Genomic DNA, 26,063 nt, shown 5'->3' with positions numbered 1-26,063 from the left:
AAGTCGACACAACCAAAGTTTAGGGAGAGAAAAGGGCGGGGTTCGGGATGACGCACTGCAGCATGGGAACTGTAGGCATATTGGTCTTGGGTCCTCAACAGCTGGCTACTGTCCAGTATGTTGTTGTTGTTCTTCTTCTTTTGCTTTTAATGGTGGTTAGCAAACAGCTTTCGGTTGCATTACCACCACCCACTAATCTGGAGTGTGGACGAAGGATACCCTCTCTAATACGACCAAATAAAACGAATTTGAACAAATAAAATAGAATTTAAAAAAATAACACGTTAAATGATTTTTCCTCTAATTATATTCATTAGTCCTGTTGACTCTAAACATACCAGAAGAAGTTTTGAAAAGTTTTGAACTGGAGCAAAAGTACATATAGATATCTATATATATATCTATATATATATCTATATATATATCTATATATATATAACGATACACTAATGTATATAATGGTTAATAGACCAATGTCCTCTAGTGATAGAAAAAAGGGATGTACAAAATAAAAAATATATAAAAATTGTGTAAGGCAGGTCAATATGTAACGATATAGCCTAGTATATGAACATAATGAAGTGTGTACAGTAGAATGCTTAGGTACAATGTAAAAGAGACAATATATACAGCTGACCATTGTCAGTGGTAAATAGTCTACAATCAGTTCGATAGATGACTGGGAGGTGAACATACAGCAGGCAATGAGTATGAACATCAAACTTCAACTTAGTATCTCATCATTTTGATTTAGAAATCAGAGGAGCCCCACTGATTTTACACATAAAAACCAGTTTACTTGTCACAGACAGAGTACTAGTCAGCCTGTGAATACAGTATAATATCAGTAATGGGCTTCCATCATCAATCTTAGGGGACAAAGTATACTAGTTTCATACTCTTGAATAACTAATTAGTTCCCTACGATGACTAATTTGTCAGCAGATTATTAATTCTAGTTGAGCTTGGATGGAAAAGGAACAAGAACGCTTTATCTTTTTGGTTGTATACATCATCAGCATGTAATTGTAATTTCTGTGGCTAACTCGGGTCATAAGAAGACTGATCATGTGCCCTGGAGGAAATCTAGAGCTTGTTTTCCCCCAGACTATAAAGTTTATTGTTAATCCACTTCACTTTACCCTCACCAGTTTTTCTAAAAGTGCGGCCCGGGGACCTCCAGGACTCTGTGGCCTGATCTTATGTTGACATGATTCAACTGTATTGTGTTTCTGTTAATCACTATGAAACAGGTTTGAAGTATTTAGGTTGAAAAGTTTTAGAATACAAATAGTTCAAATGGCCTCTAAAAGTAAAAATGGCAGTATGATTGATTATGCTTAATCAGTGGTATGATAAACCACTCAGATCTCATACATATACTCATACACATTTCTGTACCCCATGGTATTAATAACATATTTCTGCACATATACCACCCTACTTGATAAACATTTGTTTAGAAAATGAAACCACTTAATTGCAAATATTGTAGAGACATTTGAGGAAACAAGATAACCATTTTGGGGCATAGGACTCTACACGACTAATGAGCCCCCTCTACTGGCAGATCTACTTAATTACATAAACAACACCTTCAATTTGTGGTTTACTTTTAATTGTCTTTGATTTCATATTTTTCTCCTAGCCTAGGTACTATTCTTTTCTAAATCGTATCCAAAATGAAGTGTGACTTTAAATTCAGCAGTGAATTGGCCCTAAGTATTACATATATACATATATTACATATATACAATATTCTCACTAATTTCACTGTTTGTGCACGCATTGTAAAGGGTCAACATTGTACAACCTTGTCAATTTAATATATCAACTTATATTCTGTTTTTTGGTTTACTTTGTAGCATCTGCCTCTTGGGACTACAGCTGAAAAATAGCCTCTTGGCTAACTCTGGCTCATTTACAGCAATGCTTTTATTAATGTTCACTGTCCCTGATCAAATAAACCATTGAAAATAAAAAATATTCCAAAAACATCTGCTCATCCTGTCCTAACCAAGGAATGCTCACCGGCTGAACTAATATTACAGTCTATATAGGATATTAAACGCTGAACATACTAGAATATCCTCATTAATAGTATGCAGTTTAAAGCTCCACACTGGCTGTTTCAGGATTTCTGCCAGCCCACATCTAGCTCGTGGTGACTGCATGCTGATCTCTAGTGGCCTACATCTGTAATGACACTAATACCACAACCTCTTGCTCTTTTCTAAAATGTATTTCTCTCAATTCACTAGACTTCCTATTGAGGTCAAGTCGGACTATAATGGTTGAGAACAAAAACACATATTCTAGCTCCATGAAGTCAGCTAGGATTTATAATGCATTTTCTCTACAACCCGTAGGCCATTAAATAATCGAAGCATTATATTGTTACCGACGACAAACATGTGGATAATGCTCTGTTTGTTAACAGGGAGTTTGCCCTATGTGTAACCTAAATTACAATTATATAATAGTTATATAATGTGAAGTATTTTCACATGATGACACCAATGATCTCTCTGAAGGACTGGGAGAGTCATTGCATGCAACTGTAGCTGTGTTATTCCAGTCGCTCTCAATCAGGTAAACTGAAGGTTAGGTTGGAAAAGGAAGCTCCAGCTCATTAATCAGTATTTTTTAGGTAGATAATTCAGGAAAAAAGGCCCCAGAAATTCAATAAAGCGTGTCAAATGTTCAATTATCAATAAATGCATTCACAATTATCAACAACTTGATATTATTGATCTCAGCAGTATAGTTCTCTTATTTGGATTACTGATATTCTGTGTGATATTTAGTGGGGGATCTTTTACTTAGCCGAGTAAAAGTAGTAATATACTGCAATTTAAAAATAATGTGTTATAAGTAAAAGTCCTGCATTAACAATGTCTCTTTAGTAGAAGTACCAAAGCAAAGCATGCAAAACTTAAAGTATAAAAGTAAAAGTACTCACAATGCAAATGAATTGTCCTTGAAAATGTTAAACTATTATATATTCCAATGTTAGCACCGATGCGTTAATGTGCAAGTTTTACTCTTTCATATAGGACTACTTTTGGGTAGTTAAATTTTGTATGTATTTGTTTTTTATTTATTTGTTTCTCCAAATGTATTGCATCATATTTTACAAGTTCATACGTTTTGTATGTGAAATTAACCTGTAAAATAACTAGTAAGGCTGTCAAATGAATGTAGTGAAGTAAAAATGAGTATTTCCCTCTGAATTGTACTGGAGTACAAGTACAAGTACCTCTAATCTCTACAAACAGTGCATTAGTGTATGATACTTAACTAGAAAATGCATTTCCTGCTGCAAATGCGTTGGAATGCTGAAAGCTGAAATGAATCTCAAAAACATTGTTGAAAATAGATATCCAATTTAAAAAAAATTGCAAAAAGCTGAATAATTCAAAAAGTTGAAAGATTACAAATATGAAGTTATGTCACCCCTCTCCTGAAAGAGCTGAACATTTTGATATTCGAACGGTTTCTGTAGCTTAAAAGAATTCCAGCAGTAGTGATATTTGTTGTAGTAGTAGTAGAAGTATTATTCGCAGTATAAGTATGAGTAGCATTTGAATAAGTACTAGTTGTAGCAGTAGTGATATTTGTAGTAGCAGTAGTAGTAGAAGTTGTCGTCGAAGTATTTGTAATTAGAAGAAGTAGTAGAAGTAGTAGTATCAGCAGTCGTACTAATAGCTGTAGTAGTATTAGTACTGGTTATTAGTACTGGTAGTAGCAGGAATAGCAGTATTAGCAGTTGTGGTATCAGTAATAATAGTAGTGGTAGTGGTAGTAATAGCAGTAGTGGTAGTAATAATATTTATGTAATAGCAGTAGCAGCAGTAATAGTAGCAACAGCAAAAGTTGTAGTAGTAGTGGTAATACTAGAAATATTAACAGTAGTAGTAGTTGTCGCAGTATTAGTAAGAGCATTCATTATTTCAACAAAAAAGCCAAATTTTGAGCGAAACGTTTAAATACAGTTAATCCATGAGGCTTTTATTTTGAAAGGGTGGGGCTGGGTGGGGGAGGGAGGGGGAGAGGAGACATAATCATCATGTTTGACACATAAACAGAGGTTATTAAATGACAGGCTTCATCACAAGCAGTTCAGTTAGAATTCACTCTCTGGGGCTTTTATTTTGAAATGGGGTGTGGGGTGTGGGGGAGAAGGGGAGAGGAGACAGAATCATAATGTTAGATAAACACAAACCGGTTATTAAATGACAGGCTCATCACAAGCATTTCAGTTAGGATTCATTCTGTGGGGCTTTTATTTTAAAATGGCGTGTGTGTGTGGGGGGGGGGGGGGGGGGGGGTGGAGGAGGGGGTAAAGACCTCTAAAGATCCCTAAGACCTGAATGACTGTAGCGGTTTCTGTAGCTTAAAAAATGAAGAAGAAGAGGTGCAATCGAAGAAATAGAAGAAGTTGAATAAAGATTCGAAGAACAATAGTTGGAATGCTTAACAGCATTCCAACAATTACAGTACATCACAAGGCTACATATTGCAAGGCTGTATAAAATACATTTGCCTCACGCTTCATTTTGTGGAGCGCTTGTTGTATTTACCCGTGCACACCGATTGTAACAACAGTCACACAAAACAAAAGCTGAGATCTGCATTATATGTTCTAAGTTGGCTTACCAACTACTAAATACCACTAAACCTATATTACGAGTACTAGTCTACTATAGCTATCCGCCTTAAATCACTACTGTTGTTATTAATGTCGCAGTCTGCTGCTGCTACTATTACTGTTAATAACTCACCACTTTGAAGCACCATTGAACTAAAAATAGGGTTTAACTTGGAGATTAGAAAACATGTCAATAAAAAAAAATATGCCACTAAGAAGAAAGTAACCATACAACAAATTGACCTCAATCCATGCTCTTGCACTAACCGGCGCCGTCTGGTGTCACAAATCAAACGCTCCTCCGTGCACCTGGAACGCCCCTCGACTATTTGACGTGTCCGTGCAGGCAGAGCGCGGATCTCGTGTCGCAGCACGCTGTGTACCTGCAGCTGGTAGGTCTCAGCGCTACAGAGACACTCTTTAGCTTTCGGTCGGAAACATTTAGTTGTAGTAATCTGCTGCACAGCCGGAGTCAGCTCGTATTTACACTTTTATATGAATTGTACCTGAGCACTTTTGGGAGCAACTTGCTCCAACAACAACAGAGCTCCGCGCGGAGGAATGCACTTTATCTGCGTGAGAAAATACGCCAAAAAAAAAGAAGAAGACAACAACGTTGTGTCAGGATGGAGAGCTTAAATGGTGCCCGTCTGTCGTCAAACCGTTGGCCGTCTGTTGGGGCAGTTTCACCGGGTGAACATCCTCCTGTTGGGCGAGCTCCGTCCCAGGTGACCGTGAAGAGACAAGCCGTGAAGAGACACCACCACAAACACAACCTGAAGCACAGGTACGAGTTTCTGGAGACCCTCGGGAAAGGAACCTATGGCAGAGTGAAGAAGGCCAAGGAAAGATCCGGCCGACATGTAAGGACCGATGCTAACATTCTTTTATCACTTTTTATTTGTAATGCCTTCATCGACGGTGTCCACATCTGTGTTGTCCTATCGGCCGCCTGTTGTGTAGCGATAGAGAGCTATTTTTAGAAGACTTACTGTCTGCACACAGGTATGTTTTTTTTGTTTTGTTGTCAATGTAAGGAATTGATGAGCCACTAATACATTGTAAACTAATAAAATAGGTTAGTGTGTCAGTTGACAAACCAGCAGTTAGACATCACTGTTTGTTTGGTTTAGGTTTCTCTTATTTTTCTGTTTTCTGAACATTGCGTCCAGTCTGTGTATTTGGTAAAACAAAACAAAAAAATCACCGAATAAGCTGTTTTAATGTCTTTCATAGTAATCTAAACATTTTATTCTCACCACCTTTCTCAGAACGTGCGTGTGTGTGTGACTTTGTTTGCTAACTGGGTTGGAAAGTACACAAGTCCTCTGTGTAAACTAAATTAAAATGAAATATAACACTTATCTATTCATAAGTATTTACACACCGCTACCTCTGTGGCCTCGCGAGTCTGTGGCAACCCTAATATCTTAACAAGTTATTTGTGGTGCATTAAAGTAGATTATTGGGCAACTAAATCGATGGTGTGAGCTCATCCTACAAAGACTGAAGCCTACATTGATTCCTGTAACTCTGTACACAAGACGTTTTACACAGGCACCTCCTACTGGATTAAAAGGAAGTAAGCGGAGGTGTTTCTTGGGAAAGCCTGTGTGACTTTATGCCAGCAGGAAGTTTAAAACCGGAAAGTTAGGTAACTTTCTTTCTTTGGTGGAGAGAGAGGTGGAAACTGCAACTAGCCCTCGGGTTATTCCAGTTCCCTGTGACCTAAGGGGAAATGGGAGGTAACTAAACACACTGGACAGAGATAACCCGTTTAAAAGGAGCAGAGAGGTTATATTCTTAAAAGTCCACAAATGGATGATGTGCCAGTTTATATGAATGCTGGTAGACTAAATAGTAGAAGCATGTCAGTATAATGCAATATAATTTAACTACAGCCTATAAAATGGCCATAAAGTTGAATCAACAACTTTCTAAAGCAGTTTTAAGAAAAACGAAACTATGACGTTCGTGAGGTTAACTGCAGAGCTCCTGCATTAGACTGGACACCGTTTACCAAGTGTTACCTGCTAAATGGCAACTATGTGTCTGTTTGTCTACATATTACAAACTGTGTTCTTCACCTGATAATTAGCTTTCTGCCAAATCTTTTTTTGTTTTTGTTTCCGTAAAGTAATTTATTCAACATTTAATCAACAACTTATAGGTCAGTTGTCAAAAACAAAAGGCACACCCAGAGTGTGACTGCATTTTTATTGCAGGTGCAGGTAGATTCCTTCAGAAAAGGTGACTCATTAAAAAACAAAAACACAGATACTTGGCCTAGAAGTGAACTCCCCTAAGTGCTCTTAGATGTTATGAGTGAGAGTGACTGGAAGTCACTGAAGTTATTCAGGAATTCCCCTTCTGTACCTGCAGTAAACAGTCAAACAAGTTCAGCCTTGTTGTCCACCCCCCTCTGCCCTGACACCGTCTGACGTGACTCGCTGCACTCAGCTTTTATAGGGGAAGAGTCTGCGTCTGAATGTCATCCCTGCAGGCATCTTCCTGGTCGTCATGCCTCAAACCCATGTTAACGTCTCAAAATACTGATCAGCCCAAATCTATGTTTTGAATTCGGTTCAGCTCAAACAGCAGTTGGCACACACTGGAAACAGGAGAAACATTCATGTGCTTTGTTTTGATCTACGTACCGGTTAGTATTGACGACACAATGGACAAAGATGTTATTTGACACGGGGAGTGACCCAACACAAAGGATGGCTTCATCTTGCGTGCGCTGTGGCACTACAGCTGTTCCCATTATCTACATGCAAAAGTTTGATGACATAACCCATTAAAGAGGCTGGTTTCAGCACACACTGACTGTAGGGTAGACCTCACATTGACATGGATGTTGTATCCACAACCAGCTATTCAGAAAGCCATTACTTTATTTATCTTGATTAACAAATCTTATATTCTATAACATTCTTAAAATAATTAATAATAATTCAAAGCTGATATTAAATTTACTATCACAAAGGCCAATCATAAAATCCTCAGAAGCGAGCTAGGAAATGTTTGGCACTTTTTGCTTGAAAAAATGTCTTAAATGATTTATGTTTAATAGTTTCCAATTAATTTTCTCTCAATCAATTAATTGTTTCAGCTCTAATCTGTTGTGCTGTCCAATCAAAAGCGATCAACTATGTAAATATGAAGTCACTGTAGCATCAACCACTTAAACATAAATAACTGCTTTGGAGGGGCAATGCATGATAAACATAACTGCTAATCCTTTGTAAATGTAGGTATTTAATACATAAGTATGTTCCAAAGCTAGCTAGTAGTTTTCATGCAGTTTAGAATGAGTGGTATATATCAAATTAAGCTAACCAAATGTTGTTTGTTCATTTAGGGTAACGTTATTGACATGTGTTTGGTAATTTAAGGTATATTGTGGTGTTTTTGTGAAATGTAATGTGTCAAGTCACATGTGTAGACACATATTACTTCTTTTGCTTTTCTCTCCAAACGGCTCACATGCAAGTCAGTTGGTTCAGGGAGCTATGCAACAGTAACACAGTGGAACTCTGTTAAATATCAAATATTTCAACCTCAGTGCCTATTGCGTGGAAAAAACTGAGTAAAGAGGCCGTACACACACACCAACAGATAACCACACATGGGTGTGAACTCATCGTGAGTGTGAGTTCAGCCCGTCTGACAGATATGCAAACAAACGCAGGAAGCCACAGTTCCCAGAATCGGGATAAGGGTTCTGTGTGGCGTGACCCGGAGGAGCCCCGAGGCCAGACACTGACTCATGACGGGAGACAGCTGTGTGTAGGAACTGATATGACAGGTCGCCGCTTTACTCACTTCCCCTGTGTCTGTAGGCTCGAGGGTCAGAAAGGAGCGGAAACGAGGACACCCCACCACATAGTGCCCATCGGGGGCCTCATCACACCCTTCAACTTGGGGTAGACTGATGACGCACTCGGTGCACAGAGGAATCTCAGGCATCTGAGCTTCGACTAGACAGACTCAACATGAAGACGTACAGACTCGTCCAAAGCTTTTATGTGATAAGTCCCCAACCGATACTATTCACATTTCAATGTCCTTATTCCACAAGTCTCAGACAAACGGCAGACAATAGATTTCTTTACAGTAGACAATAGATTTCTTTACAGTAGACAATAGATTTCTTTACAGTAGACAATAGATTTCTTTACAGTAGACAATACTTGACCCGGCGATGCCGCTGCCTTGTTAGAAACATGGCACAGTTTTCGCTTCGCTGCCCATTGTTACTCTCACAAGACGCCGAGCTTCAGAGGGAAGGAAATACTTATTAACATTTTGGTCTTCTTTTTTGTGCACGCACTTGTTCTGCTAAATAGACAGACATAATGTAGTTTATTTATTTACTTCTATTCCAAAAGCAGTGCAGTTGCTGACCATTGTGTAAATGTTTTCTTAGTCACTAAAGCGAGATTATGTGAGTCTTGACACATTCTTCTTTCAAATGAAAAAATACCCCGTTGCACATTTCAATACACTCTGTGGTTTCACTGCTGCAGCCTCACTTTGTTTGTATGAAAGAGATTATGGTGGATAATGGATATCGCTCTGTAACTGACATTAGAGTCGGTTCACTGACTTCTAAAGACTCCTCAACTGGTTCTGTTGTTGCACTGTGTTTCGATATTTACCATTTTCCTGCACTTGCTTTAAAGTAACTATTTGACTCTCCTAACTACTGTAAAGCTGTATTATTTTATTTATATGTCCCTGGAAGTAATCTCACTTTTCTAAAAAATGATGCAAAATATGATAGATTTTTCTGAAAGTCAAATTTTCTTCTTTTTTTTTAGGTTGCCATAAAGTCGATCAGAAAGGATAAGATAAAGGATGAGCAGGACCTGGTTCATATTCGCAGAGAAATTGAGATCATGTCCTCACTCTGCCATCCGCACATCATCACGATATATGAAGGTACAGTATTCAAAATGATTGTGTTTGGGTTAGTTTCAGAGCTGACTTCGTCTCCTACATGCAAAGTGAAACGTGATACCTGGAAAGAGACACAAAGTCTCACAAAGTCTTTTGTGCTGAAGAACGATGTCATGTTACATAAGCGCTGACGTCCGGTCATACCCCGAAATAAAAATGTGCAGGGCTCGTGTGTCGTCCAGTGTTCCTCATGCCTGATGAGATGGTCATCGTTCAGTGTTTGTCCACCTCAGTGCATGTTTGCAATCCGGCCGTCATGGGGCCCCGTTTATCCTAATCAGAGTGGGACTAGGGGTCGCACAGGAAGATCTATGATGGGCTTTCAATGCAGAAACGTTCTTAATTCAAACGCGTTGGCGCTGCAGAGATGATCTAATTCAGTTCCATTTGGGTGATGAGTTGGATTTGAAACATTTTAATAAAAGTTGTCGTGGTTTTTTTTTGATCTTGCAGTATTTGAGAACAAGGACAAAATTGTGATCGTGATGGAGTACGCCAGGCGAGGGGACCTGTACGACTACGTCTGTGACAAGGGGAACATCTCTGAACGGGAGGCCAGACACTTCTTCAGACAAATCGTATCGGCTGTGCACTACTGCCATCAGGTGAGGCCGTCTGTCTCAATCCAACGCCTTCACACAGACCACGTAACGTTGTTTATTGTAGCTGTGGTCGAGTATCTCAGCCCTCCTCATGCATGGCTGCTACGTCGAGGCTAATGAAGCAGAGCTCCATTCAGACTAGCTGCTCCGATCGGCGTTGTTGTTTGTTTTTTTTCCAGAGCGCTGGCACCCCCAAAGTTACATAATGGCCATTATTCACTGTGAGCCTGCTGATCTGAACAGTGAGGCTGTGAGAACGATGCAGGGGGAAATGAACAGTTGGTCTGTGGAGAGCTAAAAGCCAGTCGTCCCTACAAACACACTCTTAATGAGGGTGTGATGGAATAGAAGGGCTCTGCACACGAGCAGTTGTTGCTGTGTAATTACATTTACAGCGCACTATGTTTTAGTGTTGTTCAGCACGATGCAGAGCCTTTATACATGTTTGCTGGACTGTATGTGCAGAGTGAATTGCCCTGCCATCTGTTTTATTGAGTGCTGATGTCTCGTTAAATATTAAATTTTCCACGTGGAAAGCAGTCAGGAAAAGGCCATCGAAACACTTTTTAATAACTGGTTATGTATGTTGCAGCGATGAATTCTGAAGAAGTCCACGCAATAGTTTCTTCATGACTACATCGTAACAATAAATGAATCCGTTGCTACCAGTAGTGCCCATACGTAATAGTTGACCTGCATGTTTGAAAGCAAAACTCATTCAAACTGTGCCTGAGTCAAAGGCATGCCCCCTACAGAGTGGAGGACAATGAGGCATAGCTGACGTACTAGAGAAAAAAAACTTCACTCGGAAAAGAATGTGTTCTGACCCAGTAAAGACTAATCCTTTTATATAATATAGAAAAGGGATGTGTAATGGCCTGGGTGTAAGATATTGTTATGCTTAATAACTTGTGTATATATATATTTTTCCCTGTCAGAACGGAATAGTACACCGGGACCTGAAACTGGAAAATATTTTACTAGATGGCAACGGCAATGTGAAGGTATGTGTATGGGACATGTTCCAAAAACACTCACTCACTCACTCACTCACTCACTCACTCACTCACTCACTCACTCACTCACTCAAGAGGGCTCATGGGCATAAAGTCTGCAGTTTTAGGTTATTCGATATTTGTATGGTTTAGATTATAAATGACAGCAGATGGTGGTTCTATCAAAGGTAATTAAAAATAACGTGTAATATTTGACAGAACAGTTTGAAGAAAGTGATTCACGATGCAACCTTTAACATCAGTGTTACGTGTTCTGAATAATCAATGACTTATAGTGACACATAATGGAATCTTTTGAGAGGTTATTTCTGCAGTAATCGGATGATGATGCAACAGCTCTGTTGCTCAGCTTGACTTCCACTTCCTGTTCTTGCAGATCGCAGACTTCGGGCTGTCGAACCACTTCCACGGTGATGAGTACCTCCAAACCTTTTGTGGAAGCCCTCTGTATGCTTCCCCAGAGATCGTCAATGGACGGCCATACTGCGGGCCAGAGGTGGACACTTGGTCTCTTGGTGTGCTGCTGTACACTATGGTTCATGGTACTATGCCATTTGACGGAAACAGCCACAAGGCATTGGTCCAACAGATAAGCACCGGAAACTATCGTAAACCCATCAATCCCTCTGGTGAGTCTTTCAGCGCAACTATTCTTTGACACGTTTATTTTAGTTTCGTCAAAATGTAACCATGTTTGTTTCTCTATTGCTCTCTCAGATGCATGTGGGCTTATCCGTTGGATGCTGATGGTAAATCCTGAGCGCAGAGCCACAATAGAGGAGATTGCAGGACACTGGTGGCTCAACTGGGGCTACCCGCAGCCACTACTGGCTGAGACAAAGAGCAGTCCAGTGGAGCAGACCACTTCCCCAGCCTCTCCATCGACATCACATCCTGCCGGGCTGGCCCTTGTCGGTAGTTGGCTGCGCCGTACGTCCAGGCCTTTACTGGAGAACGGCTCTAAGATGCGCTGCCTGCTGCGCTCACAGGGCGGTGGAGGGGATGTCGTCCGGCAGCGCTCCCTGCGAAGGTCTCAAAAGGAAAACAACGTCTCCCAGACCATTCATGAAGCAGGCACTGACAGTCGCCCCTCCAAGGGGATTCTAAAGAGACGCAACAGTGTGAAACAGAAGGCAATGAGTGAAGTCCCTGCTGCGGGTTCAGTGGAGCCACAGAACATTTTGAGTTTGTCTGCACCAGCTGATGCGCCTTCAGCTGATCTGCTGCCTCGCAAAGGAATCCTAAAGAAGCGAGCGGAGCAGGAGTCGGGCTACTACTCCTCCTCTCCCGAGAACAGCGACTCTGGCTGGGCTCCACAAGCTAAAGAGTGCCCTTCAGCGCCAACTCACAGGAAGGGCATCTTGAAGCGCAATGGAAAGTTCTCCACAGGTAGGCTGCAGGAGTTTGGCTCTCTGGACCAGCTGGCGGCTTCTTTACCCTGCGACGGCGTCCGGTCGAGACCGAGCGGGGCCACCAGCGAGGACAGCATTCTGTCTTCAGAGTCCTTTGACCAGCTGGATCTGCCAGACTGCGTAGGACCTCCAGCACAACTGGATAAACCAGCAAAGTCCAGCATGAGAGGATGCGTGTCTGCTGACAACCTGCTGGACATCACAGAAGACGGGGTCCTTGGGGACAGGTTGCCGAGGGCCTGGCACTGCTACAGGTCTGGAGTGGCTGACAGTGCCTTTTCTATCACAGACTGTGATAATGTAACAGAGGCTTACAAACAAGCCGCGGTTACACGAGGCTCTGCAGCAAGCTGAAGGCCTATTATTGGTGAAGGCCTGTTAACTAAAGGCTGCTAAACTACTGAAGACATGTTCGCCAAAGTGCATTATGTGACCTCACCAGCGCACTGTTGTGATAATCATTCTGGCAAACTTCAGGAACTGCACAGTACCAAAAAGGCCGGAGGCTTCTTGTTAAATGTGACGATTGTATTTTAGATGGTGATAAGTGTCTTTATGAATAGCTTGTGATTTGAATGAGTAAAACAGGCTAAAAATAAGCAGACTGCACAAATATGATGCTGCAGTTTAAAATGTTGTTTTCAAAGATCCTCAGGAGAGGAGAGCTGCTGTTGGTCAATCAGCAGCTCTACATTTTCAACATAAGAGCGTATTGTCAAAAGTGTAGGTAAAGTCACCCTGAAACCAAAACACTGGTCTTCAATGTCGAAAAGTAAAGTTTGTTGAACACATTGCTCAGTGACAAAAAACCAAGAAGCTGACATTCACAGTCACAATAGGACTGTTTGAACAACGCTTCAGCCACAAAGTCTGTGTTTTTTGTTGTTGACGGAACAGTTTGATAAAGAGTTTATGACTCAACAGCTCTTTAAGATTCTAGCAGTGTGAGAGCTGATCATCTGTCAACATATTTATCTCGGGCCGCACTAACGCACAGGTTCAACGTTAGGAGGGGTATACTGCAGCTTTTACTGTGCTTCAGGATGTGGGGAAAAGGACATTTCGTGGACACCAAAGAGTAAGTTTGCTAATGTCATTGGAGTTATTTTGTTTCTATATTTAAAGCAACAGCAAAAAGTGCCAAGATGTTTGTTTGTGACAGGGACTTCAGCTCTGAAGAGCAATTGTGTTTTTTTTTTAATTCTTGTTTTTTTCACTTGAAAGGACTCGTTCTAAGTTTGGATAATGACTTGAATAATAATCATAACATCTGACTCACATAGAGCGTAACCGGTAGAACCTGCTTTTGCTCCAGAGCCTGCACTAATACAATGGACAGGTGCAAGTTTCACAGGAAAGGTGGGGCTCATAAGGCTTTAAGGTCAAAAACCTTTACTTTGTAAAACAGTGAAGTGTTTAAAAGTGAACAATGCACCCCAGCTAACTACTGTATGATGTGTAACCTTTGTACCGAATTTTAAAGATCAGTCATGCAGCGCGTGTGAACTTTTAAATTTAATTGGTACAGTATTTCACAAAGCTAGATTAAAAGTTCAGCCATTTAACTTAAAAAAAAAAAAGTACCACGGTTTAACCTGGTGACCTTAAATGGTAACAAAAGGCTTAAATATCAGGTTTAGATGTAGAATCATGCAGGCTAATGATGACATGTTTTACAAGATATCTGGCTTCTCCTCCTATGAAATACCTACTGGTAATCAGAAATGTACAAGAGTATGTTTTGTTTCTGTATGAAATATCATGCTGCTCACTGGAGCTACTTAATTGGATTGGCATGCTGGCATTAAAGTAGAGCATCAAAAATTGTTTGGTTTTTTTCAGGTATTTATGGCCACACTATGAGGCTTATCAGGAATGTAACACATACAAAAGTAAACTTTGAATTGGCTGATTCCAACTTAACATTCTTCTCATTCATTTGTAATCCGTCACAGACAACCGATTTATTATTAAAGTGTGACGGGGGAAGAGGGGTCTAAAATGGAATCGGTTTCATTTTTGTGTACAACATAAAGTGCATTTCATCACGGTTTCTCTCTTGTCCCAGAAGTTGCAGGTATGCAGACTCTGATCATAGTTAATTTTTTTTCTTTAGTAACAGCAACAAAAACCATGTTTGCCAAAGTTACTGGGCTTGTTATTTATATGACTGTGTGGTCTGCCATGCTGTTATGACCGGGATGAGGAAATCAATAAAAACTACAGAGAACTCAAGTGCTGGCTAATGTCATCAGTGACCTACATACAAATGCTGACCGGTAATGTCTTAACAGTACTGGTTCATAGCCACAAGGGAATTCATTAGTGTTGAGACTATGTAGAAACATCTGTTCAAACGTATCAGAACTGTCCAGATATAAAGCAGATATAACATTTTCAATGAATCGAGATATATATATTCTATTCACATGTATCGATATAACATTTAAAATGTGCAAACATTGATATGAGGATTCAGTGCAACTCAATATCATAAAAGTTAATGTATTATATCTTTCAAAGCTGCCTAGCATAACACTTTAAAACGAGTAGCAACAGGGTGGACATGTGAAACATCTTAAACTGTAATAGCGCTACATGTCGCAGAGGGATCTCCAAAAGAACTTGCCAAGAACAATAAGGAGTGATGGCATTGTTCTGTTTCATGGCTGTAAAGTTATGATTTAGCCATTAATATCAGGGAGGATCAGGGTGTTTTTTTGCTTGAATTCCTGGGGTGATGTCACTGGTGTGAATAAAACATCCTGAAAGTCAGCAGGGCTGTCGCTGATCTCTGAGCTGTGTGCTCCGGATCTGCAAACACTGGCCTGGAAACACGACGGCGGGATGAGCTCCAGCACACTCCCTAGCTGGTCATAGCAGAGGAGGACCACGCTCTGGTCAGGTGAAGAGGAAAAACAACCATAAGTTCATCAGTGGGTCATGGATGGACTCTGGCTTTTGACCCAACACTCCATGTGCATGGTTGTTCTGCTAAAACACACATCTGACGGTCTGATTAAACAGGGAGCTTTCTAACGTGATCACAAACAGTCAATGTTGACAACAGGGCAAAGTCAAAGAGATATCATATGAAAATGTGAGTTAAACATTAACCTTACCAGATCAATGACCAATAGGTTGGCCAGAAACGTCATCACCGAATCAGAGGCGACGGCAGCGTCCACTAGCTTCAGCCTCTGCATGGCACGGCTCACGCAGGCACATGCAATGGTGGAGGGCAAGAACACTGAAAACCTGCATTCTGACGATAAGAGACGAAGATCACTTCCTCCAGATAGTGAAAGAATCATATCTAGTACAATATTTTGGATTATATTCTGGTTTAAGAACCAGCTCAAAACCCACCTTTTTAGGCTGGCGTTTGAGTAAAAACCTATGTCCTAGACCTGCTCTTAAAATATGTTTTACATTTTTTATTTTTTTGTAATTTATTGACCCTAGGGTCACATTGTGTTTTTATGCTTTTAAATGTCTGCTCTGTTAAGCACTTTGTGATGTTATGTCTGTGAAAAGCCCTCTGTAAATAAAATTCATTCATCCATTCATTAAATATTTCCTAATTAATTGCAGTTCACTTGAAGTATTTGTAGCCTACTGCAACAGTGAGAAAGTCAGTAAAGGCTAGACGTAGACAATGAAATGGATTCCACTATTGCACAAACACCCTGGTGGACTAAAGCTCGTACTCAAAAGCAGACATTTCCCAAAACTTGATAAGCTTGAGGAATATCCTCGTTGCTTAAAGACAGGAGACACGCTGAGACAAAACATCAGACATTCAATCCATGCAGAGACACCGTTTTGAATGCATTACAATGGTGGAGGGCTCGGAATTGTCTCAACTTTATGGGCTGTAACGTCATAGTGTGTCTAAAACAGCACAAACTGACTGTCTCCCCGTGACCTGTTGCCTCGGGCAGCAGCACAGAGATTCGTGGGAAATCCGCCAGCTGAATGGTCGGACGGAGGTCTTTCACAGGAGACAATACAGGATTACACAAACTCGGCTCTCTGTCTCCAAAATGAACTGCTGACACATCGCAATCAAAGTTGTGGCCGCTTTGTGTTCATTGTTCACCGTGTGGAATGTCATTTAACTTCACTTTTTTCCATATTTGTATCCATTGCCACTGCGTATTGTCTTCTTCTTTATTTATTATGGTAGCCCAGTTATGCAACTTACCAGTGGCTGCCAGAGCAATATAGGTGTGAACATGCCTGCGCATGTTAGGAAGGTGCTGGGGCCGAACCAAGAGGAGAGCGTGGAGCACCGGCTCCAGGAAGTCAGAGGGCACCACAGAGGCCAGACACCAGTCTAACCTAGAAACCACCGCCACCTCCCAGTGCTGCAACACACACAGAACTCTGCCATCAGAAGGCCCGTACATTAACACTTTGAATTATAAACCATTAAAGATATGGCTATCCGAGGGGAACAGTGAAATGTGGGTATGATCCAATCATTGGTTCCCAAACACAATGTTTAGTTTATGTGAAAAATAAAAGTGGAGTTACCAGGATGTCTGAGATTGAAATGGAGTTGTCTGTGTAGATACAAAGCTTGCTGGCAGTCAGATGGACAGTCTCTCTCATCTTGGAGGCCAGGAACATACAAACGGACCCTAAAAGCTGCAGGTTGGACTTTTCAACTGCGAAGCTGCTCAGGTAACAGTCCAGGTAGTGCACCGCCAGCGGAAACACCTCCTCCTCACATTTCTGCTCCTCGCACACCTATTAAACAGCCAGATGTTGTACTTACAAGTCAGCAAAGATGACATGTACTTTTTGACTGATTTGCATACCTGAAACATCCACAGTGCCAGTATCTTCCGCATGTGAGGCTCGATGTCTGTCTGGACTAGTTCAAGGTTTGGGGCCACCCGGCAGGTCTTCTCTAAGGCCGTGAGGTTGTGCAGAGTTCGGAGGTCGCCGGTCACCGGTTGGTCGCCGCACGCCCGGAGAACCACATCACGCTCCGTATCACCGGCATGCGTGTCTCTGGATCCCCAAAGATCCATTCGACGAAGTTAAATACAGGAGCGTTCAACGAGGCGTCCGCTTCGTCTGTTAACCGTTAGCTAACGCTAGCTATGCTAACCCTCCTGGGACGTTCACTAAGTGACACCTCGTGGGTTAAACGAGGCCTTTAAAGTAGCAAACACAAACAGGCTCAACTCGGGTACCGGGTTTGTTTTGTTCAAATTAAATTTGATAAATGTAAAGCAGGTCTATCATAAAAAGATCAAAGCTGAACGTAACGAGGTCTAGCTCTGACCTAACGTTAACTTAATGTCGGATCAGAGAAGACAGTTTATTTTTGGATATCCGACCGCAACTCAATTTTAACAACGATGCTGAAGTTGAATGCAACAGTAACTCATCGTCTTTAAGTACTTTTTTAAAAAAAAGGCCAATTTCACATTTACAATTATTCAGTCTCAAAAGGTACAGTTCACCCCAAAAATAAACGTACATACATCTAACTCACCAAAAACTGATAAAAAAGCACAATGAGGAAATATGTATTTTTGATTTGGGCGAACTGTCACGTTGACATTCCTTAAAATAGTAACTAATTTTTTCTTTTAGGTATTGACTTTTTGCTAATTATTTTGCCTTTAATATTAGTTGTATTACTAATTTCCAATGTTCGTGTATTCAATGAGTCTATAGGTTTTCTGAGACAATTTAAATTGACAGGTCAGAGATGACTAAATATGTTCCAGAAGAAATACAAACAGTATCCATTTTTATTTCCTATATGAAGACACCAGGTAGGTCATGTAAATGTTTTTAAAACCAGGCTGCAAATAGAAAGTATTTCACCATCTATCTTGTTTATCACTTTAACAGTTAAGACAACATAAAATGGAAAGAAACACAGTCTCCCTGACCAACTTTTAATGGACTCTGGTTGTTTTTAATCAAAACTATTGCTTCTAAACAACAAAGTTGCTATAGTCAAACAAACACAAATACCAGTCTTTGTCTTCCCAACCGCAGGGAAAAAAGCTCAGACATTCCTGATGGAAAATGTCATCAACTACATCACAACTGATGTGCATTTTTAAATGTGCAAACTCATCCAAGCAGGGGACAGAATTACAGCTCCTGAGACACTGCCATCTTTGAAACTGTCCTTTCGAGGGTCAGGAAGAATAACAAAGTTAGATTTAATTTTCATCATGCTGAAGAAAGCGTGAATCATTTGCATCAGGGGAGGAGGACGCGCCATACCAGACTAAATCCTCATTCCATCTCAACAGTAACAGGGAGCCCAATTTCAAGATCCCTCGACCCTGAATTTTGCAGTTCTCTGCGAATCTCTGCAGAGACCGGAGGGTGTGTTTGTATCTTGAGCAGCTCCAGCAGTGCCGTCTTCTGCTCGGAAGCCAGGTCAGCCTTGTAGCGCTGAGCCATGGTGAGTAAACTCTGATGCCACAGCACAGGAAGCACACGTTTTTCACTGCGGAAGGACAGGAAGTGGGCCACCAAGGCATCTAGGACACGGAAAGGCAGGGCGTATTTCTTGTCAAGCAAGAGGCGCAGGAAAATGCTGTTGGCACCGTTGTACTCCATCTCTGCCAACTTAAGCATCGCAGCGCTGAAAGACAAGAACGATTTAGCATGTTATGCAACCTCCCATGTTATGCAATTTTAACCATACTTATCTTGCCAAAAGAACACCTGGCTGAATCCTACATACAACGATGAGATGCTGACATCTGTCTGCAGGTGTGTGTGTGTGTGTGTGTGTGTATCAGTGAAAGGAATCATTACCTGGAGTGGAGCACAGGGATGGAGCACTTTGTGAGTATGCTTCCGATGATGATGGCTTCCCTCAGAGTACATGTCCCAGACTCGCACAGAGGAATCAGTATACCTGTGTGACAGAAGAACATACATCAAAAGGGTATTCCGGTACTTCCACAACTGCAGATGCAGCAGAGGCAGTGATACACCTGGCTTTTACTCCTCAGTCAAGCTGGTTAAAGCTGCAAAACCACTGGCTCCAACTATTTAAATAATGCAAGAAAAGAAAAGCATCTTCAGTTTTGCCTTCTTCACATCATATGGGAGGGATGGCAGAGACTTGGGAGCATTAACGCCACCTGAGAACTCAGGATTGTTGTATGATTAACAGAATCAGCCATGTTAAAGTTAACTATAGCCCTTAAATTTGGAATTAATTACCTTGACGACTGACTTTGACTGATGTAAAGTCATCCATGCTTGTTTTATTTCCAGGTATTTTCATACTTTGGCAGACGGCCCCTTTAAAATAAACCTTTACAGGTACTAAACCAACAGCTGTTCAGCTTACAATAAACTATTTTGATTCCAAAGCACACAGTCAAGATTGACATAGTGTTGGCAGAGTGCAGTTTCACATCAGACACTATATTGCACACAGCATATTAAACGTAAGGTATGATCTGTGCTTTAGGTTTTCTTTTATGTTTGTTCACATGATACATCATATTTAAAAAAATATATCTATATATATATCTATATATAGATATACAATTATTTCAGAGCCTCTGGGTGCAGTGATCACATGGAAAAACCTAAAATGAATTCCAGTAATTAGTTCCATTAATCACATATTAAATGTATTCAGTAAACTAAATGAGCTCCAATAATAGAATAATTAATGGCAAAAGCCAGTCACTTGTGGTCAGTTCTCTCACTCACTGTGTGACAAACAGTGTATTTGTGAGCAACACTGCCACTTAGTGGAGTCGTCTCATACTGGAGTTTCTTTAAATATGGGCCATGGGACGTTTGGGGGACAAAAGTCACATTAAACTGGGACAGTTTGTAAACAGTGAGTTCACAAAGGATTAAAGAAAAACAATCATTGGCCAAACGAAGAATAATTTGAGTTTGTTAATGTCTGAGCTTCCAGAAGCGATGGTGTTATTTACCCTGTGGACACGAATCTGAACTAATCCTCTGTGAGCGTCCTCTGAACACAAATTCTAAATTTAGTGCTGAAATTGGAAGCGTGACACGTTCCAGGAAGCTTGTATTTCCTTCTTTGCAACAAGCTGTCAAATCCTCTTTCATTCCTCACTTTACCCACTTTTTATTTTCAAGGGTCAGATGTGACTAGAGCTTAGCTCAGCATTCACTGGGGATTTGGTGAAACAATAACTAGTAATGCCTAACATGATGGCTACACTTTACAGGTCTGCAGGGCACATCAGTACCGGTAACTATTTTACATCAACACCATTTGGATTTTACTCTCAGCCTGCACTTTGCTAAATAACAAATGTATTCACCATCCAAATTTAGAATTTTGATAACAGCTAGAAGAGTGGCGCTAATGAATTCAGCCCTCAGCAAATTGTTAAAAACACTTTGCAGCTTTTAGGCACTTCTACTTTGCTTTTGATGAAGAATCAATCTGGACATAATCAGAATTCCATCCCACGACTGGGAGATGCTTCAAACAGGTTACATAAAGAGAATCTGGGTCAGAGAAACACATTAAACAGCATAAAAACTAACCGGTGAACCTTATTGTGAACTAAGATAATATCTTAAAACCATGTCATCAAGCATCTTGTTTTATCCTTTCCAAACACCAACATCTCAAGTTTATTGTCATGTCGGACAAGTAAGCAAATTCTCATATTCAAGAAGCTGGTGCCAAAAAGTGGTGGCATTTTTGCTCGACAAATAGAAATAGTTAAAATTTTCAATTGTTGCAGCTCGAATGTAAATCTCTTCTCACTCTGAAAAAAGACAAAATGGAAAACCATCCATTTAAAATGGTCTCACCTTTAAACCATGCTCCTGGTTTGAACAAGGCCTTCTTCAGAGCACTGTAGAGATGGAAGTTGAGTTTCTTGTACTCTGCGATATCGTCCCGTACTCGGGGCAGCAGCACCAAGTTGTAAAACCTCTGAGCCATTCGCTCTTTCAGATTGGACGAGAAGATCCTATAACAAAGGCAGAAAAACACTTCATTGTACCTTGTTGAAATATCTGCAGTAAATGAGACAACCTGCTCAGTGTACAGCCAAAACCAGACCATCTGGGGGACTCACCTTGTTGCTTGGTACATGGCAGCTGCTGTCCAGGTCTCGGGCTCGGTCAGATAAAGAACCTGCTCCCAGTTTGAAAGCGATGGGACTATTTTAAAAGCCTTTGGCAATTTACCGCTGCGATATCGAGACAGAACCTGAAGCAAAAGAACAGAAATGTAAACTATCATTCAACTGCTCACTAGGAGGTCTTTACACTTACAGTCAGGCACTAAAAACACTTTCTTCACTTTAAGTCGACGGATATAACTCACCTTATTGACACCTTTGTACACTTCTATTACCCTCGGGTCAAGTTGGGGCATTGGACGCCCCGACGCCTCCGACATCACTGTCCCTACCTCAGTCTGCTTCTCTGTAATCTTCTCCATGATGATATCAGCTAAGGTCCGTCTACGAAGAACACAAAGAGAAAACACAGCGAAGCTTTAAAAGCAAGAACTGAGCTAATTTTGTGCTTCATTACAATTCAAACTCAAACAGGTACGTTTCAAAATAAAGCCAGGATTATGCTGCAGCTTGCCTCATTGGAGGGTTTTTATTCATGAACATCTCCATGGCCTTCTCGTCGTCGGGGTCAACGACGATGTCGGCGTCACACACCACATCGCCGTGGTCAGCACCCGCCGTTCCCAGTGCGGGCCACTCCTCATCGGAGTCTGCATCCTGAGTGACAGGCCCTAAGATGTTAAGACGAGACAAAGATGATCAATAAGATTACACGGTACTGTTTAAGATACACACTCCATAGTGAAGTGAAGTCGATCATCTGAAGGAGCTTCACACTGTCAAACATGTTCACTATACTTGCGTCAAAGTTCTTCCTTTGATCAAATATTCCTGATTTATTAATGTTTCCTTCCCCACAGTTAGTATATATTTTTACTTCTGTATAATTAATGTTGAACATGTAAAACTACAAATTACTCACAAACATGTTAACTTTCACATGAACTTAAATGTAGACATTATAGAGTAGATAAGTCCTGACACAGAAGTCTCCATCCAAATATCTCTCAATCTAATGCATTTTATGCGAATCACAACTTCATAGACTTTCAATAACATGGCTGTAGTTCATATTGAGGAGGACAGACACCTCCGACATTACCGAGAACAGTGACCTGCGCCTTCTTCTTCTCTGGTGCCGGGCCATATTCGCTCAGAAGCTCATCTTGCTGAATTCGTGCCTGCTGTAAGATCTTCCGAGACAGACGCTCGTCTACGTAGTTGTCTTCGTCTTCCGCCCGGCTATCCCTGCTCTTCACCCGGCCTCGGGCTCGCATCGTGTCCGCCTGCAGGATCTGGTCAGCCAGCGCCATCGCCGTCGCTCCTCCGCTCGTCTCTCCTCCTCCTCCGCCTTTGGATTTTTTCACTTTGGGCATTGAAATTGAATTGTGGTTTGATAGAAGATGTAGCGATACTATCAGTGTGTTTGGTTGGCACGTGCTATGGAGCTAACCGAGGTCTAGAATTAATAAGTACTGTAAACAGTCGCTTCATCAACACGTGCGGATGTCCATTGCAGAGGGGAAGTGACGTAGTAAGCGTCACGTAATGTCGAAACCGAGCAGGATTTTAGAGTCGTGTTTGCTGTTTTTGTTGGTGTTAAACTATTTTGTTGTCCACGATTTGTAAATATCCAGCAACATCCAATTGTCACGGATGTTTCGTGTCTGTTTATAATTTTAAATACTCCGATTTAACTAGCGGAAGACTCATGTTTCACCCGGAAGTACTCAACCGAAACCCAGAATACAATTTGAGGCAAAACATCAATGGGGGTCACTTGGTGAGACGATTGCTTTATGTTTTTAGCTACATTTAAAAATGTTAATGTTTGGAAAACGATTTTATTATTGTACATACCACATATTCAATATCTCACCTCAACCATCGCACATGTTTTTGTGTTACTTGGCAGCGCTTCATCGCTCACTTTCATTCACACGATGCTCTGCTCATCTTTCTCACATCTCAATCGTACTTTGCTTCTCAGTGCTTCCTTACAGATCCTGACATGACGTGGTGCTTTTGTTTGTTCTGCAGTGTGTGTCATGTGCCTGTGTCGGAGGGGAAGAGCGTGCAGCAGACAGTGGACGTCCTGCACAAGAAACTGGAGCAGCTGGGTGCTGTGAAGCAGGGCAGCTTCTGGGTAGACTGTGAGACATACCATCCAACAGGAAACGTCAGCGGTAATATTTAATTCTGTACTTTTTCCTAATCGTACCGATAGATAGATTTGGACATTAGCAGGCAGTACATCCTGATTTTTAGTCCATGATATTGCTCCCAAAATCCTACATTTCCCACATTGCCACTCAATAGTGACATTCTTTAGACCTTCAATCATCAACTCACGGCTTTCCGTTATGAAAAAAGTCAAATTGCATTGTGCTTAATTAAAAGTATCTCACAAAGTGAATACATTTAGTTACCAATACTTCAGAACAATAGAGTACTTGAGTGAATAAAGTTCTTTACTTGACACGTCTGACAGTCAGTCTTGCCCGTCTGTTACAGGTCAGCCCACCAAGCTCTTATACATGATGCACAACTCTGAAACTCCGCTGAGCTGCATGGGTCTGTTTGAAGGCGGACCCTGCCTGATAGCAGACGCAAACTTTGACGTTCTCATGGTGAAGCTAAAAAGTCACTTTCAAAATGCCAAGGGGCACAAGGTGGAGTGTCGTGGTTCTAGATACCGTTACTGTGACTTCTTGATAAAAGTGGGTACTGTGACAATGAGCTCCAGTGCCAGAGGGATATCAGTAGAGGTACGTAGTTAAATGAATATAAGTGAGAGTGGAAACATGATTTTTATTTTTATTTTTTCCACTGTGGCTGCATTAACGCTTTGAGTGTTTCTCCAGGTGGAGTACTGTCCTTGCGTAGTTCCAGGGGACTGTTGGAACCTCACGAAGGAGTTCATGCAATCCTTTCTTGGCCCCAGCGTCCCCGAACTGCCTTCTGTGTTTGCTGCCAAGCCTGAAGGACTCTTCGTACCATCAGACTGCGTGGACACCATGACTCAGTACCTGGAGTTGTTCAACAAACTTCGTAAAATGCAAATGCCAGGAAGCAACGTGCGTTGAGTTGTCAGTGGCATTGGAGAAAACCTTTTTTTATGTTTGTATTAATGTTGCTTTAACTCTGGTCCTGTGGATCAGCATGTTATCCAGGTGTTTTTCAAAGTCTGCTTTTTTATTTCCATTTCTGGAGCCTCAACATTGTACTAAACCTTCCTATTTGATAAAAACATCTTACATGAAAGAGACTTAATGGAGAACAAGCTAGAATATGTGTTTCTGATCAATTATAGTGTGATGATCATTGTATAATCATACACACACATTTCAAACGTCCTCTTGGTGGGGTTGTAACCTCTAGAGTTTCAGCTGGAAGTAATAAAAGAGATAATTGTGAGTTTTTCTTAGTAGATTTCCTGTAGTGGGTGTTGGCTAAAGGCTTATGTTTGATTAGTTAAGGCTTTGGACAGAAAAAAACCGAATTGATGTATGCACAAAGATGTCTCTGTTCATCTGTGCAGAGACCTGCGGATTTCAGTTAAATTGTGTTTATTCAATAGACCTTTTAATTATAGAGATTTTGACTTGTTTAAATAAAATACAGGAAACACGAGTGAGGTCTCTGTTCAGTTTTAATTCCCTATTAGGCCATACTAGTGATCAGTATGCACAATACAGAGGTGTGACTAATAACGTTAACATTGGAAGATGTGCAGAAGGTATAAATAAATGAATGAAAAGCAGGAGGACTTCCATTGTACTTCTACAAAGTACGATATAATGTGCGTAAAAGTTGATACAATGTTTAAAAATGAATTCCATTTTCGAATAGAATGGGGGTAGTAAAATGAGTCAGCATAAAAACTACAATACATTGTGGGAAAGATGACTTTCCACCCAGTGCATTATTATTTAAAAAATGTTTGCAGTATGTTTCCAAAGTATTGTTCTGGATTAGTATTTAGCACCATTCCGTTTCATCCAGTGTTAACTTAAATCACAATAAATAAAAGAGGCCCTAAATCTAGATTTAGTCCCTTCCACGTGACGACTACAACACCACATTCAGCGAATACTGTGCTTAAAAGTTACACATCCTATGATGCATTTGATCAGATTAGCACAAACCGGCTGACACATGGCGGACATGGGGCTTTCGAGGACATCGAGGTCAGGGGCTCAGTGGTCTTCGGTGTGCCCGACGTGCGGTCTGGCCTCCGTTATTGTTCCATGTGGCACCGGTGGGTGGACGGACGGTCCATTCTGCTGCCTGTTGTTCAGCCTTTCCGCCAATGAGAGCCCGGTTGC

At 41.0% G+C, this 26,063-nt stretch overlaps 4 protein-coding genes across 5 annotated transcripts; 2 read left to right on the top strand and 2 right to left on the bottom strand.

Moving 5' to 3' along the window:
• Window positions 1–5,107: 5,107 nt before the first annotated feature.
• Window positions 5,108–14,795, top strand: nuak2 (NUAK family, SNF1-like kinase, 2). Of its 2 annotated transcripts, none has more exons than XM_079265666.1 (6): window positions 5,108–5,514; window positions 9,478–9,598; window positions 10,070–10,221; window positions 11,157–11,222; window positions 11,611–11,863; window positions 11,952–14,795. In XM_079265666.1, the coding sequence occupies exons 1-6, from the start codon at window positions 5,278–5,280 to the stop codon at window positions 12,998–13,000; spliced, it is 1,878 nt and encodes a 625-aa protein (XP_079121792.1). In that variant the 5' UTR covers window positions 5,108–5,277; the 3' UTR covers window positions 13,001–14,795. The 2 variants fall into 2 exon arrangements, with proteins under 2 accessions (XP_079121792.1, XP_079121791.1); XM_079265665.1 differs by having other exon boundaries at window positions 11,584–11,863.
• Window positions 14,796–15,330: 535 nt separating this feature from the next.
• On the bottom strand, window positions 15,331–17,688 carry ccnd3 (cyclin D3; the record flags this gene model as incomplete). The annotated part of the gene is made up of 5 exons (XM_079266085.1): window positions 15,331–15,543; window positions 15,769–15,911; window positions 16,854–17,016; window positions 17,186–17,401; window positions 17,473–17,688. The coding sequence occupies 5 exons, from the start codon at window positions 17,686–17,688 to the stop codon at window positions 15,331–15,333; spliced, it is 951 nt and encodes a 316-aa protein (XP_079122211.1).
• A 720-nt stretch (window positions 17,689–18,408) lies between these two features.
• On the bottom strand, window positions 18,409–23,243 carry bysl (bystin-like). Its single transcript, XM_079265671.1, has 7 exons — window positions 22,838–23,243; window positions 22,250–22,406; window positions 21,981–22,119; window positions 21,730–21,863; window positions 21,461–21,621; window positions 19,451–19,553; window positions 18,409–19,274 (listed from the first exon to the last, which is right to left on the bottom strand). The coding sequence occupies exons 1-7, from the start codon at window positions 23,109–23,111 to the stop codon at window positions 18,920–18,922; spliced, it is 1,323 nt and encodes a 440-aa protein (XP_079121797.1). The 5' UTR covers window positions 23,112–23,243; the 3' UTR covers window positions 18,409–18,919.
• A 192-nt stretch (window positions 23,244–23,435) lies between these two features.
• Window positions 23,436–25,152, top strand: med20 (mediator complex subunit 20). The gene is made up of 4 exons (XM_079265680.1): window positions 23,436–23,518; window positions 23,776–23,921; window positions 24,250–24,503; window positions 24,600–25,152. Exons 1-4 carry the CDS (start codon window positions 23,505–23,507, stop codon window positions 24,819–24,821), a joined length of 636 nt encoding a protein of 211 aa, XP_079121806.1. The 5' UTR covers window positions 23,436–23,504; the 3' UTR covers window positions 24,822–25,152.
• Window positions 25,153–26,063: the final 911 nt, after the last annotated feature.

Source organism: Melanostigma gelatinosum, assembly GCF_949748355.1.
Source record: "Melanostigma gelatinosum genome assembly, chromosome: 3".
NCBI classification, from domain to species: Eukaryota; Metazoa; Chordata; class Actinopteri; order Perciformes; family Zoarcidae; genus Melanostigma; species Melanostigma gelatinosum.
The sequence above is the reverse complement of the archived record's forward strand: the minus strand, read 5'-3'. Positions and strand labels throughout refer to the sequence as shown.

Excerpts from the sequence above, each read along its gene's own strand:
- bysl (XM_079265671.1), bottom strand. The coding sequence starts at position 23,111 with ATGCCCAAAGTGAAAAAATCCAAAGGCGGAGGAGGAGGAGAGACGAGC. Across the intron at positions 21,622-21,729 it reads GCCATGTACCAAGCAACAAG|GATCTTCTCGTCCAATCTGA; the intron begins GTGAGTCCCCCA and ends CCTTTGTTATAG. Across the intron at positions 19,554-21,460 it reads ACCAGGAGCATGGTTTAAAG|GTATACTGATTCCTCTGTGC; the intron begins GTGAGACCATTT and ends TCTGTCACACAG.
- nuak2 (XM_079265665.1), top strand. The coding sequence starts at position 5,278 with ATGGAGAGCTTAAATGGTGCCCGTCTGTCGTCAAACCGTTGGCCGTCT. Across the intron at positions 9,599-10,069 it reads CATCATCACGATATATGAAG|TATTTGAGAACAAGGACAAA; the intron begins GTACAGTATTCA and ends TTGATCTTGCAG. Across the intron at positions 11,223-11,583 it reads ATGGCAACGGCAATGTGAAG|CTTGACTTCCACTTCCTGTT; the intron begins GTATGTGTATGG and ends TCTGTTGCTCAG.
- med20 (XM_079265680.1), top strand. Across the intron at positions 23,922-24,249 it reads TCCAACAGGAAACGTCAGCG|GTCAGCCCACCAAGCTCTTA; the intron begins GTAATATTTAAT and ends CGTCTGTTACAG. Across the intron at positions 24,504-24,599 it reads CCAGAGGGATATCAGTAGAG|GTGGAGTACTGTCCTTGCGT; the intron begins GTACGTAGTTAA and ends GTGTTTCTCCAG.